The sequence below is a fragment of the Leptonychotes weddellii genome, chromosome 5 (genome assembly GCF_054177405.1).
Source record: "Leptonychotes weddellii isolate Sample4059 chromosome 5, ASM5417740v2, whole genome shotgun sequence".
Lineage (NCBI taxonomy): Eukaryota > Metazoa > Chordata > Mammalia > Carnivora > Phocidae > Leptonychotes > Leptonychotes weddellii.
In genome coordinates, this window is record NC_138373.1 from 102980952 (window position 1) to 102995161 (window position 14210).

General features: G+C 40.6%; 1 protein-coding gene across 5 annotated transcripts in view; it reads right to left on the bottom strand.

Moving 5' to 3' along the window:
* Positions 1-1936: 1936 nt before the first annotated feature.
* The window catches only part of SLC11A2 (solute carrier family 11 member 2), a 38993-nt gene continuing 26719 nt past the window's right edge, over positions 1937-14210 (bottom strand). For all 5 annotated transcript variants that reach the window (XM_081821675.1, XM_081821674.1, XM_081821676.1 and 2 more), the window contains exons 12-17: positions 13703-13822; positions 13395-13544; positions 11902-11975; positions 11156-11309; positions 9129-9182; positions 1937-3215 (exon numbers count right to left, since the gene is read on the bottom strand). In XM_081821675.1, coding sequence (XP_081677801.1) covers positions 3138-3215; positions 9129-9182; positions 11156-11309; positions 11902-11975; positions 13395-13544; positions 13703-13822 — 630 coding nt within the window. In that variant the 3' untranslated portion in view covers positions 1937-3137. The remainder of the gene's footprint in view (positions 3216-9128; positions 9183-11155; positions 11310-11901; positions 11976-13394; positions 13545-13702; positions 13823-14210) is intronic.

The window sequence follows — 14210 nt, forward strand, 5'->3', positions numbered from 1 at the left end:
GTATTTTTATACTTCTTGACAGTATTTCTAGGATCACAAAGGTAAATTGCTAAAAAAAAAATCCCTTTCCCCCAGATGGCAATTGTGGGGGTGAAAGGAGTTAGTCTGGTATGACACTAGAAACCAAAGTAGACGTTAAATGTTAACTATACCTGTGACCTCAAACTCCTCTATAACTGCCCTAAGGTTCTAAAAAATTAACTAGACTTTGTTGAAGTCCTAACTGCTGTGACTCCAATTTACTCCCCTAAGACTCCAAGCCTGGGAAAAAAACAAATGAAAAAATATTCACTGAAATAAAATCAAGAATGTACTATAAAATGATCTGTGGTGGTTATTTCCTTTTCCTTGAGGTCTCCTTTAGTGGTGGGTTAATCTGACAGGAAGGTAAAGTCTAGTATTTGGGAAAGGAAAAGATGTAAGAATATCTGAAAATATGTCTGCGTTCCAGATATTAGCCCACTATTCTGTGTATTATATACACTTCTCTCCATTGGCACCGGTAATAATTTTTGAAATTGTCATTTACCTATCAGGAGGCTCTTCTAGTGCCACCAACAAGTATACCTATTTTGGTCAACACTGTCCTCTTTGGAAAATAGGCAAGGAAAGAATCCAACTGCTTTATTCCACTACATAGTCCAGCAGCTGGATCAAATATGCTCCATGGAGGTCAGTGAAACTGAGAACAGCTGGCATAGAAATGTCACCCTTCAAGTTGATTACACAACGAAAAGGTATTTCTCATCAGGCTACTGGGAAGATTCTACTCTCTCAATATATACTGTGCACTAAAAACAGACTTAAGGGGGCGCCTGGGTGGCTCAGTCGGTTAAGTGTCTGCCTTCAGCTCATGATCCCAGGGTCCTGGGATCAAGTCCTGCATCAGGCTCCCTGCTCAGAGGGGGGTCTGCTTCTCCCTCTCCCACTCCCCCTGCTTGTGCTCTCTCTCTGTCAAATAAATAAATAAAACTAAAAAAAAAAAAAAAAGAAAAGAAATCTAGATTTGTACATAAATTAGAGAATGATTAAATGTTCTTAACTTAGAAAAGAAGTGTACCCAAGACTCACTCTTTAGAAATCACTCTCTTCTCCTGGTTTTAGCATGACTCAGGTGATCAAATTTTTTGATTACAGGAATTATATGACCTGACGGATATACTTATAAACTTTTGTAAACTCCAGTCTCTTCCTAGTAACATATAGCTAAAGGAGGGAGATGAGTTAAAGAATCCCCCAAGTATTTAGTCTCTGTTTAACCAAGCACCTCAACTTTTTAGGAGTGGCAAAACAGGATTTTTTAACCTTTTTTTTTTCTTTCTCCTAACACTCTCTAGTAATGAAACTGAGAAACTTAATTGCCCAAGAAGGGAGGAAAATCCAAATTGGTCCATCTAGAGTTGCTATCTGTGTATAAAGAATCTACAATACTGAAACTCATTTTAAAAATCTCTTTTTCAAGTGAAAGCTGTTAATTGATGCTAATTCAGTTTCATTTTTAAGATCAGAAGGATGCTAAACTACATTGTAAGGATGCTACTCTTACCAGAAGTTTCAAGGGCCCCCGACGTAGAAATGAGAAAATTTTAAAGTATCATCTTAGAAAACTTGCCACTTAGAGGGCCAAGTCTTTATAAATGAAAATGTCTGGATTTAACAACAACAAACGTCTTACTGAAAAGCACTAAAGTTTAAAATAAGACAGATATTTACCTATTAAGCTGAAAGAGAAAAATGATGCTCAAAGTCATATGAAAGCTTCAGTGTTTGCAAACGCATGCCTCTGCGGCTAGAAGGAAATGGGAGTGTGTGCCGCCCTGCAGTATAGTCCATGAAGATGGACAGCTACCACTCACTCCAGCCAACTGTAACTCCATGCAGGAATGTGAGCCCCGTGTTGAAAATCTCCTTTTCCATCAAATAATTATGCAAAGTCTTTCCATTTTTAAGTATTAACATTTTTATTATAAAAATCTTACAGAAAAAAGTCCCAGTTAAGAAAAGGGGTCAAAAAGCGTCTATAATCCACATGCAGGCAGGCAGTTTATGACATGAGAACTAGTCGTCTAAGTCCTAGTCTAGTTCTAATCTCATATTACTTGGTATAAATACCTTAAAGTAAAATGCTTAGCATTCAGGGAAATTCAACATTAGAAATATTAGCCATTCCTGGAAATAGATTTTGGACCTAGAAATAGTGTTTGGAGTTTTAATGGGAAAAATGGGAAGAAAAGACTTGGTAGAACTCTACAAACATTAGAAAGAAAACAAATACCTCCATCATCTTCTATTAGGTCTTTACAAAATTAAGTGTTAGAAGTTTCTTCTTTTTATACCTAAAACCTGAATGCTAGAATGGGCTGAGTTACAATGTCACATGGAAGACTGATCATTGGTTAGAGCATTGTTTCTGAACTTATTACAAGATATTAGGCTCTTTGGAAAATACCATCATACCTCTGACAAGATTTCAAGAAAAGCAATAGAGAGAATTATAATTACAAAGCACACCAATGGCCAGGACCAAATATGACTGCTTGAAAAGAAGAAATGTTTTCCTTAGAAATGATGTGCTGATATGAAGTAGTTGATAAAGGTCTCGTCAATTAAAACCGACCGATGGAATTTAACTGGCCATAGTCAAGTATCACTTTAAAAAAGGTAAGTTAATTTGACCAGATCATTCTGAAAAAGAGCATTACTCCCTCTCCTTTCTCACTTGTGACCCAGATAAAACAAATACCTGATTTATCTGAATACTATCTTTAAAAAAAATAAGACCTATCAATTTTATATAACCTTAAAACTCTACCCAAATGGATATGTTCAGGTTTACATAAATATATACACATATATATTTTATAAATGCCAGAAGTCAAGACACAAGCCCATAGGGGTGTGTAGCCATGATAGGCCAATCATTTAACTCTGGCTATTGTAGGACTGTTGAGGTGGGTGGGTCTCTGTCCTACAATTACAGCTGTCAGCTTTTAACACCCTTCCCACGAGGAAATCTTTGCCTTTTGTTCAAAATCTGAACAAAACTCACCTCTGAACTAACAGAGATATGTTAACAGGACACCTGGCACAAAAGGATTAAGACAAAGTGGTTCTTATACAGTTTCTCAGGCTGTCAGTCATCTAGACACAAGTGAGTCAGTATCCACAGTGTTCAGAAGGTAGAGTTCAGGCTGAGCTGTCAATCCCAGACGGTACTAAGGACAAAAAAAATGGAAAAGGGTTAGACTGATTTCCAAGTATTTATTTATTTATGTATTTATTGTTAAAAGATTTTATTTATTTGACAGAGAGAAAGAGCACAAGCAGGGGAAGTGGCAGGCAGAGTGAGAAGCAGGCTTCCCGCTGAGCAGGGAGCCCGACGTGGGACTCGATCCCAGGACCCTGGGACCACAAACCTAGCAGAAGGCAGACACTCAACCGACTGAGCCACCCAGGCACCCCCTGATTTGCAAGTATTTAAATATTGTAACTGGCATGTAGGACCTATAATCAGCACATCAATAGAGGCCTTTATTCAGTACAGCTATACCGATTTTTATTTCAGAAAACAAATAGCTTACAGATACATGAATGGTTTATGGCACATACAATAATAACTGGGAGCTGAAATAGCCTATGAGTTAATAACTGGGAGCTGCGATAGTGCCAAATGCCCTCAGCAAAACTTGCACTTTGACTATTCTTGTAATACACTTGGCTGCATTTTTTTTTTTTAAGATTTTATTTATTTGACAGAAAGAGAGAGCACAAGCAGGGGGAGGGGCAGAGGAAGAGGGAGAAGCAGGCTCCCCGCTGAGCAGGAAGCCAGGACTCCAACTCCGACTCTGGGGCTGGATCCCAGGACCCCAGGATCATGACCTGAGCCGCTTAACTGACTGAGGCAACCAGACACCCCAGGATGGCTACTTCTGATAAGGACATTGAGAGCCAACACACTGAGTGCTTTTGTATTCTAGTACTGTTTTAGAAATCAAATAAATTCTAAATAATTAAAATAAATATTAGAATACTAATTCTAAATTATTAGAATTAAATAGTAATTCTAAATCCTGAGCTCAGTCTAAATCCTGAGCTGTATTATCCAGGTCTCATGATCTTTTGGCACCTGAGCAGAGAAAAGCCTTTCATTAAAAAAAAAAAAAAAAAAAGCGCCGAGGGAGGGAAATGACCTATGGGTCTCAAATGTTTGTCAGGCTGAATTGGAATCGCTTGGACTGCTTTTAAAAGTGCCAGACTGCCTTCCTGGAAACCTGAATCCCTATGGTTTATTCTGTTTTGAAGTAGGCTCCACAACCCAGAACAGAGTCCAGCACCAGGCTTGCACTCATGACCGAGATCGAGACCTGAGATGAGATCAAGAGTTGATTGCTTAACTGACTGAGTCAGCCAGGTGCCCCACCTTTTTTTTTTCTGAATCCGTATGGTTTGTGTTGGGATCTGTGAAGTTGTAGTTTACTCCTTTTCTCTCCTCTGCATACACCGTGAGACAATCACTGAATCTCATTTTAGCCCTACTGTTATTACTTAGGGCTTTAGGAATGTCATCACCCCTTGGCATCAATAGCCTATGAGTTAATGTAGAATGTAGACTATAAATCCATAGAAGGAGAATATCCCTATTATAGTATAATAGAAAAGGCACCAGAGTTGGTTTCAAGCTCTAACTCTGCCACTTCCCGTGACCTTGAGCAAGCTCATGTACCCTTTTGGAGCCTTATCCTACTTATTTGTAAAATGGAATAAATGCTACATTTGAAAATGCTGAGTACATTAATGTGCTATTAGTCTTCAACAAATGTAACTTTTTAACATATTACAAATTGCCCCATATACCTCACAGGCTTGTGATGGCTATGTGAAGATGACCCCAGAAGAAGCCCAAGATAAAACTATTCTAAGAACAGTGACTAACACTAGCTTTGGGGCAAAGACAACTCTTCAGACAAGGCTCCTTATTCACTTCAGGTCTTACGTCTCAGGTTTTAGTAACCAAGAGCGATTGTCAGATACACTATAAATTCACTGCAGCCTTTTCACAAGAGCTGAGGTGGTGGGCTTCCTCATTATGTAGTAGGCAAGGGTTGCATTATTAGTCCTGTGATCCCCAGTCACTCATAGATGACTTACTAGACAGAACCTCCTTGTTGAAGTTTGTCTGAGACACTGAAAAATGACACAGGAATAGGCTAAATACTGTCAGGGGCAGAGAGGTAGTGCAAATGAGTAAGCTTAATATTTCTTAGCTACCACTGGGGTAGGATCACAGAGGGACCTGCCCTGTTCATCTGGCAGACAAACGCTTACCCAAAAGCATTCAAAGTTGTTTCAAATTTAGCACAGGCCAAACAAAATTAGTTTACCAGTTGGCAACTTGTGAGCTAAAACATACTCTATAATCAGAGCATCACGCAAATGCTTTGATGTGTTCCTGGTCCTGCCAAAAACCCAGCTTGGTGTCTTAACCTTGCATGAAACGTGTACTATGTATTATATAGGATGGTTTGGTAATGACAATGTGGGCCCTGGAGTTAAGCTATTCAAGTTGAAACGCCAATTGCCTATTTACCAGCAATGTGATGTGGGAAAGTTACTTTTTGGCCTTTCAATCGCCTCATCTATAGAGAGGCTGATGCCCTTGTTATAACAATTAAATGAGGTCATAGGAGTGCTCAGACCAGGACTAGCACATAGTAGTCAGTGTTAGCCGTTTTTAACACTCATAAACTAAGGTGCCAAGAGAAGCTGATACATTTAGATTCATTGGTCCTATCCAATAAAGAAGCATTCCAGAGGGCGGAGCTAAAAGAAATGTCTCAAATCAGGATCTTCAAATTGTTACATCTTATTTTAGTTCTGAAATTAAACCCAGATTAAGAAGGGAGAGCTAAATGAGGGAGGACAACACCGAGAACGCAATTCCCAGATTACTTCTGTCCTGTTACAGTATTTGGCTCCTGTAAGACACACAGGAAAAGCTTACAACAGAGAAAGGGAAAATGAAGTTCTAGTGACAACCTTGGGATAAATGAAGTGCTGACTTTCCTGTCATTTGTATGGTGACAGGGCCTGTAGTTTACTATGCCTGAGCTTTGTTTTATTACATGGTGACAATATTTCCATTTATATCAGTTCTGCCAAAATGCTTTCAATTTTTAAGCTAAGCAATTTTGGTTTTTCTTTTCAAATACTCATACTTTTTATTGGCAGCACATACGGAATATAAAAGCATACTTCAATGGTGAAACAAGACTACAGATAGAAAAATGTTCAGCTTAGAGCAAAGAAAGGCAGAATAACAATTTTTTTCGAGTTTAAATATGGCAATGATGTGACCTTTAGCAACAGCAAAACTATTTGACTAAGTGGGTAAACTGGTATTAGTGTTTGGGGTCTGCAGTTCATCAAGTCTTCTCGGGACTAAACCTATTTACACCTCCATCCTTTTAAAAGAATCACTAACAATGTGGGCTTAAAATGTCATCTAGGTGGTGGCTGATGCTGCAGTATTTTGGAAATATTTTCTTTTCTTTTTAAGATTTTATTTTTATTATTTATTTGTCCGAGAGAGCGCGCAAGTGCAAGTATGAGGAGCGGCAGGCTCCCTGCTGAGCAAGGAGCCCGATGCTGGGCTTGGTCTCAGGACCTTTGGATCATGACCTGAGCCGAAGGCAGACGCTTAACCGACTGAGCCACCCAGGCATCCCCGGAAGTATTTTCAAGGTTAAAAAAATACCCAGGAAACCAAACAGGAAAAGGAAAATTTTTAATTACAAACCAAGTTTACATACTGTTAAATGGGCACAAACAGCTCAGTTGTAACCACTTGTAATACCACGAGTAGGACCTCACAGGAGCCAAACTACAGCTCTTCCCCATCCATTAACTCCCCGTGTGCTGTAACAGCACAATTCCTTCATGTCACATTTATGGAGAACAAGGACCACTTTACATAAAAGTACAACTGTATACCCTGAACATTCGGCACAAACACCACATGCTGGCACTGGGAGACTTCACAGCATTGTTTATTGCACCTAGAGTACTGGTTGAAGTATACTTTCGCTCTGACAGGATCAAATGGAATACAGTATAGGAGTATTTTTAACACTGTCAAACACCACACATATAAGACGCCATTTAACTGGGAAGAAATTTTCCATCACCTTAAGTCATAAGCAAAACTTTTAAAAGAAAATAAGCAGCTTTACCTGAACTTCTAAATATTGTGAATCTGAGACTGACTGGACCTACCCAGACTCAGGGCAAAGGTTGTAAGTGTTATTGTACTGTCTTTACAAAAAATTTTTCTTGTCAATTTTGCCTTCACCTAGTCCAGCCAGATGAGAGATGAAGATGTCAGTCCCTAGTATCTTCACAGAGTGCCCTTATGACCAGTTTGGGGAATAATGACATGGAGAGGGGCAGATGTGAGGACAAACAGTGAGGGAAATTTATCTTTCATGATCCTGTGCTATATTACTTGAGGGGCTAAGATAAGGTATGGTCAGTGATATACAGCAGTTTATCCTTAATGCCTTTTGAAAGACAATCCATCCAATCTGTACTCTTGACTGTGTGCAAAATATCAGCAATAATGCATTTAGGGGCTCAGATGAAGAGAGAATGTCAATCAACTGGGACTCTAGAAGGAAAGCCCCCAAAATGCGAAGTCCTTCAATGCCATTCCCATTACTATTCTCATCAAGTCAATGGCTGTAACAGATTTGATTATTTATCTCCACCAGACAAATGTGATTTGACTGGATATAATCACATAATCTCAGGCTCCACATGTAAAAATGTCAGCAGTGGCTGAAGAGCAGCAGCTTCATGCTGAAGGGACCCATGTCCTCTGACTCCAGAGCTCCACCATCTGGTCTCAAAGTTTTTCCCTCTGAGGGAATGGCTGAAGAGAGGTAGCCCAGTGCAACCTTGCTGAGAGAACTTTTCAATCACAGTGGTTCCTACTGACTTGCTGAGAGCGAGAAAGAGCTTTGCAACGGTTAGGTCCACAGCTCCTGAGATTGCCTTGCAAGTTGTCTTGGGCATGCTTCGGAAAACCATGACAATTCTGGTAGGAGGTGTCTTTTAGGAATAAAACAGATGGCTCTTCTTTCCTTTAAAGTCTCTTCTCATTCCAAAATCTCATGTCAGTTCATAAATGCTACCATCTTTTTCTATAACCAACCTCCTGAATGAGGAAGGTGAAGGTTTTACAACTCTATGTGCTCAAGAGTAAATATCATCAGGAAAGCTCTGTACTAACATGAAAGTTAAGAAAATCAGGACTCAAAAGAAAATCCTGATAAGCTTTCGATCTCTGAGGAAAATCTGCTCAGTGATTTTCCAAGGTGATTAATAACCACCACCTACATGTCAGCTTTGCTATTTGTTTAGCACCGGCTTTAACCTTTCTCATCCCTCTTAACTTCCACCAAGAAATTTAAAGTGGAAATAAGTTAAAAGAATCCTGAACCTGAAAGAGGGAGATGTTTCATAATTTTATATTTAATATGGATGGATGAAACCAGTTTCGTTGAGTTTTTTTTTTTTTTATAATCAAAATAACTAACAGGGTATGCGTAAGAAGAAAAGTTTTTCTCAGCCTTTTATCTTTTTATAAACAAAACCTGCATACCCATCCTGTAATTTATCTTATGAGAACTTTATTGTATTTCTCAAATATGTTTTTTTTTTTTTTTTAACACATAGCCTGGTTAAGAAGCATGCATATAGGATTATCTCTCAAAAGGATAAAACAAGCTGGCCCTTGGGCAGCTACTTAAGAGTTTGTGTTGGAATGATAGCAGCAGATGTCAGCTTTTCAAAGATCCTATCTAATCTAGTTCCCAGGTTAGAAGGTCAGGAAGAAAAAAAAAATTCCATCTTTCAAACATATATTGAAACAAAGTCTTTCCCAACAAAGAGTTGAGTCTTAAATGCAGTCTGTGCAAGAGCACATACTTTTGGCTATGTTCACACAGTAAACCACAGAAACACACTGGCTCTGATGGCTATACGTGTGGAAGACAGCCAGACCAATCCAGTATTTACTTAGTATAGCCACCAGTGACTTCTCCAGTCAGCAGGACTTTAGAGATGCTTACCGTGTGCCCACAGTCCAGGAAGGACATGCCCAATGCAATCAAACATTGCCAGCCCTGAAAGATAAAGTATGGTCATCATTCACCAACCTCTCTGCAGATCCCTCTTCCCATCATGATGGCTCAAACTGCACTGCTCAGATGCAAACTGCTCTCTTCCCTTTTTTTTTTAAGATTTATTTCTTTCTTTGTCAAAGAGAGAGAGAGAGGAAGGCGGGGAGGAGAGAGAGAGAGCGAGAGAGCACCAACAGGGCGACAGGCAGGCAGAGGGAGAAGCAGGCTCCCTACTGAGCAAGGAGCCTGATGCGGGACTCAATCCCAGGACCCTGGGATCATGACCTGAGCCAAAGGCAGACACTCAACTGACTGAGCCACCCAGGTGCCCCCCTGCTCTCTTCCTTGAACATCTATCTAGCTCTGCTCATCTCCTACCACCCAGGTTGCACAAGTCATTCTCCCAACCCCATACCCCCTTCAAGACATCCTGGAATCTGCCTTCCTCAACAAAGTTTCTTCATACTATTTTCAGTATCGAGTTGCCAGTTCCTGCTGCTTTGTGTTTGTCATTCGTTTCTTTTGCCAACTGGGAGTTCCCTGAAGACCATTTTTCTTCAGTCCTACCCCATTCCTCTCATGATGCAGGCAGAGGTGGAGGTAATGACCGACAGACCAATACAACTGGGATAGTATCCCAAACTGCTCTATGAAATACGTGTTTTGGGGCTTAACAGCAGTAACCGACCCTGGATCAGTCCTCAGCCTAAAAATGGGCCTTCAACAACCTTGACAGTCTCAGGGTGACTGAGGACAACTCAGTCTCTTCATAGCTAATTTGTAGGAAGGAAGGATTCCCTTAACTTCTATAGTGAATTTTTAAAATAATTCCTGTCGAGGACATGTTCAGTTACTTGGGTTTCCTTGGAGTAAATCCCTAGAATATAGGTTCAGCATAACCCTAGAGTGCTCAAGGTTTACTGGGGAAGAAAGAAGAAAAAAAAAATAAATCCAGGACATAATTTTTCAATAGTCACTAAAGTGATTTTCTCAATCTACTGGCATGGGGACTAGGTAAGAGCTAAAAAGATCAGCAGGTCTCCAGCCTCCATCCTTAACCATTCTCTGCAGCATGTATGGTATAAATTCTGCTGTCCCTAACCCTGCACACATGCATTTTTTCAGAGAAATCTGTACAGAACAGGGAGGGAGCATTTGTTGTTTTTGTTGCTAGAACTATCTTCCATTACTATAAGTAATGTTACAGAAGATTTGGAAAATAAACAAAAGAATATATCCATCAAGGAAACATCCTAACACAACTCCTATCACCATTTTTTACATAATTTACCCGATCTTTAAAAAAAAAAATTTATTATCTTGGAATACATTATTCTGCATTCATTTTCTGTGTAGCTATGATTTTATAACCATCATTTTTAAATAACTCTAGAGTAATTCAATGAGAGAATATCACTATTCTTTCTTCAGTAGACAGCTATTAAAATCTTGTGCCACTCCCTACTTTCTATACTGTTCTTTTAATTCCTCAAACACACTACACTCTCTTCACAGGAATTTTTTTTAAGTTATTTATTTATTTATTTGAGAGGGAGCGAGCACAAGCATGAGCGGGCAGAGGGAGAGGGAGAAGCAGACTCCCCACTGAGCAGGGAGCCCGAAATGAGGCTTAATCCCAGAACCCTGAGATCATGACCTGAGCCAAAGGCAGATGCCTAACTGACTGAGCCACCCAGGTGCTCCTCTTATCAGGAATTATTAAGAATGGAAACCAGACAGAAGTGACATGACAGCTCTTAAGAATCAAAATAAATCTTATGGGTTAAAAATACCGTTTAACCACAGGTGACTTAATTTCACGTAAACTGTCTCATTAACCTGGAGATAGGATTGCTATGCGCTTTAAAAAGAAAAGATTGCTATGTGCTCTTTTGGGTCCTTTCATTTTGGTGTTAATAAGCCCTATCTCTACCATCTCTGATACCTACACCTCTGGCCCTCCTGAATTGACTTACCAGGTAAAACACAAAGCTCAGATAAGCCACACTGACCACAGCAGCTACCACATACAATGCCACATGCCCGAGTTCCTGGACATAAACCAGGACAAAGTACATGTTGATGGAACAGACGATAAGGACCAATATCCCGCCTGCAATCCTCCAGCCTCTGTAAAAGAATCATGAGTCACTGGTGGAACAATCCAACCCATTCACAAGCAGAAAAGGACACTGTCCGGTGGGGTAGACAGGACAGGAGTAAGAGGCATCTCAAAATGAACTGAAAATTGTTCTTACTATGTCCCAAGTAAGACACCAATAGGGAGAAAGAGGGGGGAAAATACTCTCAGATAATCCTTAATATTTAACTCCCTAGAAATTCAACAAGTCCTGAGTACCTAGAGATGCAACAAACAATTTCAAAAACCCCATACCCTTTCAAAATGTATATAAAAGGTATTTGTTTATGGTTTTCTCATTAAGATCATTTAACATGGAATTAAGGTGCTTTACACTTCAGTGACTGAAGCTGAAGAATTAAAGCCCTAAGAGCGGAACTTTCTCCTGCTAGAAATGAAAAACATGTGTGCCTTCTTTACCACATTCAGTCTTTGTTCTCTGAGCCAAAGACTGAGGGGCAGCTCCAGCATTCACCTCTCAAAACATGTGGTTCCCCTATATGACTCATTTTCTGACTGGTCTATTCAATGAAGACATGCTTCCCCCACATATTTTTGGGGAACTGAGAAAAGTACACTCACATTCCATTGGCAAAGTCATTCATAACTGGCCGCAAGCTCGTAAACGTGAGGATGGGTATCAGAGCAAAGGGAAGCTGGAAAAGAAAGAATGAGGATCAGATGGGGCTTCTGGAAATCCTTGTATTATCCCCAAGAGCAGCACTGTTAGCACAAGGGAAACACACATCCTGCCTCATCCACCCCATGAGAAATTATTCCTATCATCCCAAGATGCTCACGCCTTATGCTGAAATCTGTAGAGCCGTCATTAACTTAGCACTGATTCTGATCCTGTGTCTTTATAAACATTCATATCTGCCTTGCCTTTTTAACCTCAATAGGACCTAGCAGTGTCCTATGTTATTTAATGTTTGCTTGGATTAAAAACAGTAATTTTATACTCTATATGTAATTATAGCAGATAATTCCCATTCAACAGGCTTTTATTTTATTTTATTTAAAGATTTTATTTATTTATTTGATAGACAGTGAGAGAGGGAACACAAGCAGGGGGAGTGGGAGAGGGAGAAGCAGGCTTCCTGCTGAGCAGGGAGCCTGATGTGGGGCTCGATCCCAGGACCCGGGGGATCATGACCTGAGCCGAAGGCAGACACTTAACGACTGAGCCACCCAGGTGCCCCAGGCTTTTTTTTTTTTTTTTAAGATTTTTTTTTTTTCTTTTAAGATATTATTTATTTGAGAGAGAGACCACTAGAGAGAGAGAGAAAGAATACAAGCAGGGGGAGCAGCAGGCAGAGGGAGGAGGCTCCCCACTGAGCAAGAAGCCTGACGCAGGGCTCGATACCAGGACCCTGGGATCACAAACCGAGCCGAGCCAGATGCTTAACCAACTGAGCCACCCAAGCGCCCCTTTTTTAAAAGATGTCATTTATTTATTGGACAGAGAGATAGCACAAGCAGGGGAGCTGCAGGCAGAGGCAGAGGGAGAAGCAGGCTCCCCACGAAGCAGGAAGCCCGATGCGGGGCTCAACACAGGGCTCCATCCCAGGACCCTGGGATCATGACCTGAGCTGAAGGCAGATGCTTAACCGACTGAGCCACCCAGGCGCCCCTCAACACGCTTTTATAAACCAAACCATTTCTAAAAGCTTTTTAGATACCAGGGATTCCATACATTTACTGCAGACTGAGACTGTGCCTCTTTCTTCCTCTGAATTTTCCCCAGCACCCAGCACTACAGGCTTGGTACCTACAGGCAATACATAATGCTGCCTGATTAAAAGGGATGGGAGTGGGTGCCTGGTTGGCTCAGTCATTAAGCGTCTGCCTTCAGCTCAGGTCATGATCCCAGGGTCCTGGGATCGAGTCCCGCATCGGACTCCCTGCTCGGCAGGAAGCCTGCTTCTCTCTCTCCGACTCCCCCTGCTTGTGTTCCCTCTCTCGCTGTCTCTCTCTCTGTTGAAAAATAAATAAAATCTTTAAAAATAAAATAAAATAAAATAAAATAAAATAAAAAATAAATGGGATGGGAGTTTCCCCAGCTCCCTCCTCACCTGTAAGCTCTGCAGAACATTCAGAAAGTCATTCATCCCTGTTAGATGCTCTACATCCTGGAAGATAGCAACAAGCAGAGTAGGGATGATGGCAATAGAGCGGGTGAAAATCACTCGGGCAAAGCGTGACCATTTTAGGTTCAGGAATCCCTGGAAGAAAACACAGAAGCAGGATGAATGCCTAGAACAGGAAACAAAGAAAAGTTTGGGGAGGTTCAGGAAGACCCTAGAAGCATGGGATTAAGAAGTAACAAAAGGGCAATCAATGTTTTCTTCCTCTAATCTATACCAGTCAAAACAGCACATACCTCCATGACAAACTGGCCAGAATAAGTTCCTGTCATGGTGGAGCTCTGTCCTGCAGCCAGGATCCCCACTGCCCAGATGTAGAGTGCAGCCGGCCCAAAGTAACATCCCAGTACAACACCCTGGGAGAAGCAAGAGAGAAAGATGTTTGTGTCAATGATCTGCTTAGACAATGACCAAAACAGAATTTCTCTGCAGCATTTATTTCTCCCTCTTCTTTTACTATGTACCAACCTACACCAAGTACTGTGCTGGGCGCTACTCCCCAGAAGCTAGACTCAGGACCTGACCTCATTTTATTTTATTTTATTTTTTTTTTTTTTAAGGGTTAACTTAACAAGGATTTATTCACAGGAATACATGTAAGTAGAGAAAAATAACAGAAAAGCTAAACAAATGAAATGAAGAGGATCCAAACCAACTTTCACTCTGTAGCTTTTTACTTGCACCCTGTGTGCATATATCTAGGGCACAGAGGGCCACCAACATGCGCCAATACAGTGTAGGAAC